At 36.7% G+C, this 9862-nt stretch overlaps 1 protein-coding gene across 3 annotated transcripts in view; it reads right to left on the bottom strand.

Annotated features, from left to right (window-relative positions):
• Positions 1-9862, bottom strand: part of VPS13A (vacuolar protein sorting 13 homolog A) — a 243599-nt gene that overhangs the window by 13923 nt on the left and 219814 nt on the right. For all 3 annotated transcript variants that reach the window (XM_075211020.1, XM_075211019.1, XM_075211021.1), the window contains 3 exons: positions 6750-6795; positions 6539-6662; positions 5929-6043 (listed from right to left, as the gene is read on the bottom strand). In XM_075211020.1, coding sequence (XP_075067121.1) covers positions 5929-6043; positions 6539-6662; positions 6750-6795 — 285 coding nt within the window. The remainder of the gene's footprint in view (positions 1-5928; positions 6044-6538; positions 6663-6749; positions 6796-9862) is intronic.

The raw sequence follows: 9862 nt of genomic DNA, 5'->3' as shown, positions 1-9862 counted from the left end.
CTTTCTTGGCTATGCATCAACCAATCCGCACACTAAGCCCTATTTTCTTGGCACTGTAGTATCAGCCTCTGCTAATGATCACTCCAGTATTTATCTAAATAGAAAAACAGTCTTGGAAAATCCTAATCAGACCAGCAGTGGATACCCTTATCCCACTAATTGGCTGGTCATTTCAAAGACACAGTTATATCATAGTATGTAACATGCTGTGGCCATCTTGAAGCTGTTTTTCAGTCTGAAGACAGGTCATTATTCATTATCTGATGTCTTATAGTTAAAAAACAACACTTATTTTATCAGCTTCTCTGCATCACTGAGTTAACCTTTTAATGGAGTGAAGATTGTTGCAACAATGTAAAAACTACAGTAATTGTGACAGCATGCTATGTTCTGTTCTACTGAATGGGAAAAGAGAAATAAGAGCCCACAATACTATCTTCACAAACTTGACATATGCTTTTGCTGAAATGTCTAGAGCACATACATTGGAAACAACTTTAAGAAACATGCTTACTTTCTACCTTAAGGAAGCAAAACAACTTAAAAACAATAATTTGCAAATCTTTCGGGATAGAATTAAAGAAAAAAAAAGTGTTACCTCTTCACAAATCTGACAATAAGCTGAAGAATGATTTATACACCTTAGAAAGTGTGCATGATTTTGTACTCGTGAGAAATATTTTCAGTTTTCAAATATTTTACTTTGTTACTGGACAGACTAACTTTCCTTCAGATCCTCTTTTTAACTTCCTTTGGATTCGCCTTCTGAAATTATAATAAAACCATCTGCCCCATTTCTAATGAGGCTTTATTCATATTCATATTAAATGTAGGGTAAGCATATAGTAATAGTATGCATTGCACATATAGAATCACTAGGGGGCACTCACTCACACTTTTCTCATAATTTCAGAGGCCTAAAAGAGATCATTAATAAAATTGTATTAGAAATGTCCTTCAAAATAGATAGATTATGCAGTGGGAGGAAACAAGAGAATGTGGAGAAAACACATAGAGAGAGCATACAAAGACCCTAGCACCCAAGAGTTAGAACTAAACTCCAACAATCTGCTCAACATTTTCTTAAAAACAAATTGCAATCAAAGCCTATATTTTTACACCATGAAACACAAGTTAATTTAAGTTGTCTTACACAATCCGATATGATGTATTGTGTGTAAACATGATTTTAAATCCACATACTGTGAGTTATTATTTACTTTATATTCAATATATTTGACACTTATTAAAAATAAAAAAAATACAACCACCCCCAATCAGACATGTGGTATTTTCAAGCTTTCATTTGCTTTGTCAGAATATAGATGAGTAAATTCACATAGCACAGTGTAAGCTCTCTAAAGAGCAGGGCCCTCCATTCCCTATGTTCTAATGTCTGCATTTATTTTCTCTACCTTGTATGTCCATGTTTTATGCATGTACTGTTTTCACTACTGTACGGCGCTGCAGAGCTCTGTGGCACCTTACAAATCTATGATATAATAATCATAAATGGACAAGGAATTAAACTTAGTTACACTAGTTGTTTACAGAAGCACTGAAACAGGCTGCAATGTATAGGAGTAGTAATTTATATGATGCCTTAGAAAAGATTGGGAGTGATAAAGTATTTATTTTGCAAACCAATAATGCAACTAAAATAAATATCCACATATTAAAGCAATAAATTGGTCATACCATGCGCTACATTTGCTATATAATGACATCAAGAAGTGGACACTCTTCAAAACAGCTATATAAGAGCAAAAATCAAACATATAAAATATTTTCTTCTTGAGGTTTAAATAAGCCTCAGGAAGAAAAAAAATGCAAATGCAAAAAATGAAACAGTGGTGGAGGAATAGAGATCAGTGCAGTGGTGATATAGTTTAATTATTTTCTAAAAAATAAGGGCTTTCTTAAAGTAACAATAAGAATTGTGAATCTTAAAGTACCCAGAAGTGTAAAGAACACAGTACTTCATCTCAATTCAGCTGTAGCACTCACTGCACTGGGGTCAGATACTGCTGTGAGGTCATATGATATTTTGTTATCATACAGCCCAGATAGATTCTCAACTGCAGGTGATTTTAAGTGCGAATCTGCTAACAAGCACAGGAGGAAAGTTAAGGAAAAGTTAAGGCTTATGAAGATTTTTTCCAATTAATTAATTCATACTGCTGCAAATCATCTGGATTCAAGATCCAAAGGAAGTAATATAAGTGATGGTATTACTGGTACTGTACTTGTATTACAAAACAAGCTATAAATATGCAAATAGTTTATAAGCTTCCATTTTGCTTGGTGCCTATAAATAAATTAATTATAATTTATTCAGGACATTATGACATATATATTACTCTGCACAAAATAATAAACATGACAAGTGTGGTGCATATAGAGCATGTAATTCCATGGGTTTTTCAAAACCTACACTGTAACCAAATGTTGCAAAAATCCAGCTTTCATTTTTTAAATCTAGTTTGAAACTTTTCAAAGTTTCTTGTAAAACATTTTCTTTCAGCAGTAGAGGGCAAATTGAAAGTTTTACTATTTTATGATGCATGCACTTGCATGTTTGTTTAAAATAATGGAGAAGGTCTAAGCATTATGAATCTTTAATAGTGCAAACATGCATTGCACTTTCTGCAATTTTCTTAACAGTAAATTACTTTTGTAAATAAGCACCAGTGATTTAGAACACATTTAAAAGACATGCATACAATAAAGCAAGTACCAAAATATAAAACCATTTTGCTAAATAAAACTCGGCTGTCTGCTTAGCAAAAGTAGATGAAATGTCCCCTATGTCTGAGATACAACATACTACATTTTCCAAAAATTACCATTATTGAGTAAGTCTGGTGCCAATGGCTATATGATAGAATTCACCATAGATGTGATGCAACTAACTGTCATTGTTCTCTACAAATATATATATGATAGCATGAAATGTAAAAAGAATACAGATCATTGAGCCCCGATCTTTTCCAAAGAAATGTATATAGCTACACCCCTACCCGGCTACAATCTTACCCCCCATCATGTCCTACAAAGCTCTGCTCTCAGGTGGTAATATCATACTGATTGGCACTGCTAGTTGGTGAATGGCAAAGTCATTCTCTCCCTAAATCAGCCTAACTTCTGACAGCCTGCGCAGTACGTTGCCTCTTTACACATCAAGTTCACTAGCAGACACTTGGGATCTCTCTATAGGACACACACACTAATGTTACACAGTGAACACATGGGTGGTCAGGAATACATGATATTCTCTGCCCGCCCAGCAATTATTATTAAAAAAAAAGAAAAAAAAAAGACCTATTTGCTTTATAATTTTTTTATGCTGATAAACATTTTATCTTGAGGCCAGGTGCATTAAAAAATTGGACACATATTTATCATTCACCATGAACATTGCATGTAAGACTATGTATAAAAAAAAAAAAAAACAAAAAAAAACATGTCTGATGTAAAATAATAATAATAATAATAATAATGTAAAATAATACAAATAAATAATGTCAGAAAACAATAACAAATTCAAATGGTTTCAAATAAAGAATTTATTTTTAAAATACAAGTCTTTTGAAATTTAATGTAAAAAATAACAAAATATTCTGTCCTCCTGCTTTAATAGCATGTCACTAAGTTTATAGATAACAATGAATGTTTATAGGACAATGGTGTTCTATATGAAACATGAATACAAATTTACAGGAATATGAAAAGAAAAAAAAAACAAATGCAGTGACCATGCACAATACATGTGTGAGAACATTCAAAGACAAATACAAAATGCAATATCGGCAGTAGCATCTATTATTAGATACTGCAAATTTGGCTTTAAACTGTGTTTAAAAGGTGACTTTTTGTTCCAAATGCACAACAAAGCATTAATAGTATGATGACCATATTAAATAAAGTGTCCAACAAGTTATGAATACAAAGATGGCTGTGGACATAGACCTCCTACTAATACACATTGCCCACACACTTTGGTAAGACTCTGGCCATGTAAGAATTTCCTAATCCCAAAGTTGTATCTTTTGTTCTGCTCCTCACCTCCGATTCCTGTCCATTCTTATCCTGCTCCCAACAAAGTGACCTGCTCCTCTGCTCTCAATACACTGACAAGCTCCTCATATCTAATGTGCCCCCCCCCTCCCCCTGCCTTGCTCCTCACTCCTTGTTTCTCTTCACCTGCTGCCACGCTGCTGTGCTTAAATTAATGCCCTGGCCATGGACAGGCATATTTACCTGTTACCCTGGGGAACTGCAAATAGGGTAAACTCGCAACGGAGGCCCTTGCGCTTAACAATAATTCTCAAGAATAAGTCAAAATCGCAGCCAACATTGTATGTTATATTGCAACGCTGATCATTTTGGTAACGACATACTTGTGTCACTTGCAATTAGATCACTGCTGCATGTTAACTTAACATTAGCCCTGCCAAGATATTACCATGTTCCCAGTTCACCAAGAGGTTAGACGTCTGTTTATTCCCTTACTGAAAGGTGCGCAGGATAGCCTGGCAGCATTGGTGCGGACACTAATTTAAGCCTAATTTAATAAAGTATCTACTTGCAATGGAGTATTCTCTTCATGTAACACCAAACAAATGCTCACATTCAATATGAAACAGCTATAGTATTACTGACTGATTGTACATTAGTCCTTAATTAGGCATGTATTTAACATGACTTACCATATAACTAACTGTTCATTTAAGTATGTAAAATTAGCCCTATCCAATGCATGTTACCAATTCTATGGCCAGGTGTAGTTGTGTTTTAGCTTGTCTTTTGGCAGGACAAGCAAAACAAAAATAAGTAAAACAGAAAACATGCATATATCCACACAGTAATATGTGAATATAGATATAAATAATTAAAATTCTGTTTTACTTTTCACTTCCTTTTGTACGGTTTTGAAATAAAAAAATAACTGATTTCTCCCCATATTAAAAGTGTATATTAACTACATACAGTGGATGCAGACAGTAGCTACACCCTAAATAGATTACTAAAATAACAATGAACATTCTTGAGTGCGGAGGATAAAATAAATGCTGCATTTTCAAACAACCAAGTGGCCAAAGTATGTTTAAAGATAATGGGTACATTTTAAATACGAAGAATCATGGAAATCATTTTATGGTGTGACCTACTATACATGAAAATGCACGTGGCAGTTTTACTTTAAATGTATTATTGAAATGTTAGTATGAGCTAACTACAGTGCTGCGTGAAAAATATATCTTCAAACAAATGAATAATGCCACCCAGTGGTTAAAGTGTGACGGATGAATGGATGGTAGAATGTTTGTTCACCATTAACCAAATGATGCCATGAAAGTTTTACTGTGCAAAAACTGGATGCATAACATGTTTTCACTTGTTTTCATCAGTATCAAACAATTTATAAAGAAAAAAGAAAAAATTAAGTTTACATTTGAACTTTAAAATAGACAGTGGCAATGTCACAGAGATGTAAGTTAAGACATAGTCAACCAGAATACAGGCTGATTTCTGTACTTTTGTCTAGGCTAGTTCTGTCCTGAGAAGGATTTTCTATGTCACAGAAATTCCCTGAGAGATTCCATGAAACCTATTGCATGACATTTTTGCATGTGATCCAGATGACATATATGTACTGAAAACATATTTGTAGCCATTCCCATCTAAAGAACTTGGTCTAGGCAGCACACTACACTGCAATATGTATTATTGTAGATCAGCGGTTCTTATTATGGCATGAGACATGCCATATTTTTTTTAATACCTAAAAACACAAATTTGTATTTTAGAATCTGACTGTATTTTTAACCCAGCATTAACACGCAGAGGTTATATAGAGCATGTAATCTATTTCTGCATCTTTGGTAAGGATTATGGATTCTGTCTCTATAACTCCGTTGCCATCACCTGTAGCATTTGGCTGCCAGCGCCTTCCTTCAACTTGTACGGCCGTATGACACCATCTTCATGTATAAATCGTGGAGGGCGCAGGCTCGCCACTTCGTCTGAATTGACTGTAGCGCTATGAAAACAACAGGTAAAAGGAAGATTAGCTCTCTAATGACAGTTGAAGAGTTTTCATCCATCATAATTTCCTAACTTCTAAAGCGATAAAATACAGTACAGAGCTGTAATTGTGGCAAATATATGAGAAAAACAGTTTGACTGAATCATATTTAAGAAGAAAACAATTATAAATGTTACTATGCACAGGAAACCATGAATTTAATGTTAAAGGACCATTCAGATAATTAAGGGTCACAAATACCACAGACCGAACTGCCTTTTTTAGACCCTGATTTGACCTTTTACTGAGAATATTTATCCTCGCAGCACAACACTGAAACATATAAAATATTTTCAATAGAGGATAGCTGGCATATACCAGTCTGTGGTCAGTTTAATTCACCTGCACAAAACCTTATTCACCTGAGCAACTAGTTACAACAAAAGTACAAGCAAGTGAGCACTAGTATACACACTGTATTACAGAAAACATTGTACACAACAGATTTACCTCTTGATGCCCTGAAACGTGCTGCTGGCCATGTCTATGATGCCTCCAGTTGGCCTGGTAACAGCTCCCACTAATCCTTTGCCAATTCCTTTAAAAAATCCAGCTGCACCTTCTTTCTGAGCTCCTAATAAATACATTGTGTGATATATTAGCGACCTTGGCACAAAACCCCCTTAGAACATTATCACTTCAGCAGAATTATTCACTATACCTTTAATTGGTTTTGTAACTATCCCAGTTATACCACTGACAAAGCCCTGGAGAAAGAAAATAAATAGTCATTCACATTCATAGCATGATGTTGACACATACCATCCACAAGTAACAGCAACTAAACTCTTTAGAACAATGCACTTTAAAAAGAAGAGCAAACATAAAACACTTGACTACCTAAAAGTTATTACATACAAATGTAACACCTGTTACCTGGGAGAGGGGCACAGAAAATAGATCTCCCAATCATAACCGAAAATACTGTATTTCCAAAGCAGATTTGCAAATTTGATCAAAAAAAAAATCTTTCTTTTGGGGGGCTGGGTTGTCTTCAATGAAAACAAAAGCAAAATCGCCATCTTGGTTTTCAAAGTAGAGAACAAAGTGTGGCTATATCATATTAAAGGCCAACAACAAAACCAATAGATATATAATTTAAGTTTGCATTGGTCAGATTAGCACTCTAATGGGTATATTTACTAAACTGTGTGTATGAAAAAGTGGACATGTTGCCTATAACAACCAATCAGATTCTAGCTGCATTTGGTAGAACTTGCTAAATAAATGATAACTACAATCTGATTGGTTGCTATAGGCAACAACTTTTCCAAACCCGCAGTTTAGTAAATATACCCCCTAAGAGTGTATATCTATATAAACCCATTTAAACGGCAGAGTATGGATCCATCCACCAAGAAATGTAATTCTCCTTCTCAATTAGGGTGTAAGCTTTTAGATGATAAATATATATTTTTTTACTTTTCTGGTGTTGCCCTTTAAATTGCAGATAATAAAACAGAAAGTGTGTGTGTGTCGGGGGGGGGGGGATGTGTTTTACTTTTCCCTGTCTTTGCTGTCATCCTCTTCTATACAGTATGCATCTGCACAGTCCATTTTTTCCTAGAGATTTGAAATATAACCTGATGGTTTTAGAACTGTCAATGTGCACACAGCCCAACTTTTATACAAAGACCCCAAAAATAAGTGTATAAACTACAGGTGGAAGAAGTGACACACTCTTTCACTTTGTGTCAAGCTATGCAAAATACTTCTTTTAACAAGGTTTCCTCTGTGATATAAAAGCCTGCTATTCAGAACTTGGAGACAGATTAGCAAACATAAGGTCACTCAATGAAGTACACCTAAATCTAAACAGAACCTAAAGGAATTTTAATTCTACCATATCCATGTTCAAACTGTGAATGCTGTAAGGCATTTAACACCAGATTTAGATCCCATGAAGCCACAGGAAAACATAAGAGGGGTGAATATGTAGGACCTCCTGGAAAAAAGGTCTCCCCCCCCCCCTCAGCCACCAAAAGGAGTGAGTAACGAACCCTCTGGTAATGGTGTATGACCTGATTGGAGAGATAGAGATTTGTTCGACTTGGAGAGAAGCTCCACTTGAAACCGTTTGACATAAAACTGGGCAAATGGGATGGCCTCGAACGTCAACACCATCTTGCCGAGAACTCTCATGCAGAAATGAATGGAAGCTTGTCTTTAAGCCAACAAAGACTTTACTATGTTCTGCAAGGATAAAAGTTTGTCCGCCGATAAGAACACCTTCTGTTTCTGGGTGTCGAAACATAGGCCCAAGAAGACCATCCGCTGAGACAGAATTAGTTTGGATTTTTGAGATTCATAATCCCCCCGTAGGACTCTAAAGTCTGAGCAGTCTCCTGCATATGAGCCTGAAGAACAGCTGCAGATTCTGCCTTTTTCAACAAATCATCCAGACAGAGAATAATCTTTTTTTCCACTGGAACGTGGAAAACTTGAAAAGGCAATGATGTCCTTCCCAAATAGGCACGTGTAGATATGCATCATTGAAATACAAGGACACCTTATACATGTCCTTTTCCATGGCTTTCTATACTGATTTCAGGGACTCCATCTTAAATTTGTCCATCCGGAGCTGGGTGTTGGGCATTTAGATTCAAGATGGGCCTGAATTAACAGTCTGGTCTCTGAACCAGAAAAATGTTTGAGTAAAACCCAGAAGTTCTTTGGTGTTCCGGGACTTGGACAACCACGCCCGAACCAATCAGAATCTGAATAACCTCTCGCATAGCAAGACGTTTTGTCTGAGGGAAGCTCTGTGGTACAAAAAAATCTTCTGGGAGGGGATCCAAGCAGGTCTATATTGTATCCTTGAGACAATCTGTCTCACCCAGGCATTCGTGGTGGACTCTAACCACTGATCCTGGAAAATAAGTAAACTGGCTCCCACCACAAACGAATCTGTGTGAGCAGAATGCCCATAATACCAGGGATTTGTCAGGGAGTTTAGCCCCTGGGCATCTAGCTCTGCAAGCTTGTCTCCCCCTCTACAAATTTCCCCTCTGGGCTGATCTCCTGCACGTAATTTTCCCCCTGGGGTATTGGCTCCTAGACTTCCTGGATGGAAACTCCCTTGAGAATCGAACCGAGCAAAATCTCACTGCTCTAATTCTAGGAAAGCACTATTTCCCTCTGAGGCCTGGTAGATAATTTTATCCAGCTTAGGTCCAAATAACTCATCCCCAGAGAAAGTTATAGACTCTAGAGTCCGCTTGGAATCAACATCAGCTTCCCAAGCTCTGAGCCAGATAGTGCGACGAACCGAAATTGCTGAAGTTGAAATCCTAGCTGCAATCAAACCAGCATCTAATGCCGCCACCCCCAAATACTCTGTAGCTCACTGAATCTGTTCCACTAACAATTCACATCCCGGTCTGCCAGCTTTTGACCACCTAACGCCTTGTTAACCCATGCAGAGGTTAAAATGGGTCTCAGGAAGGCCCTTGCAGCCACAAAAATATATCTAAGTGTGCACTCAACCTTACAGTCCAAACCATTTTTAATGCTTGCTGTATTGGGAATGGGAATTGTTGTCTTGGACAACCTCGATACAGAGTTATCCACCTTGGAAAGCACTTCCCACTTAACTCAATCCTCTGACGGAAGAGGATAACAGTTTTGCAGCTTGCGGGACACCTGGAACTTATGGTCTGGTGTGGACTATGCCTCCCCCAGCCAGTCCTGTAGCTGGGGAGAGGAAGGAAAAAAAAACGATTTTCTTTGCCTTCCTCTTAAAGAGTGGGGTTCCAGCAATATCTGGAACCTCTG

This window comes from Mixophyes fleayi, chromosome 1 (genome assembly GCF_038048845.1).
Source record: "Mixophyes fleayi isolate aMixFle1 chromosome 1, aMixFle1.hap1, whole genome shotgun sequence".
Taxonomy (NCBI): Eukaryota; Metazoa; Chordata; class Amphibia; order Anura; family Limnodynastidae; genus Mixophyes; species Mixophyes fleayi.
This window is presented reverse-complemented; position numbering and strand designations above follow the sequence as displayed.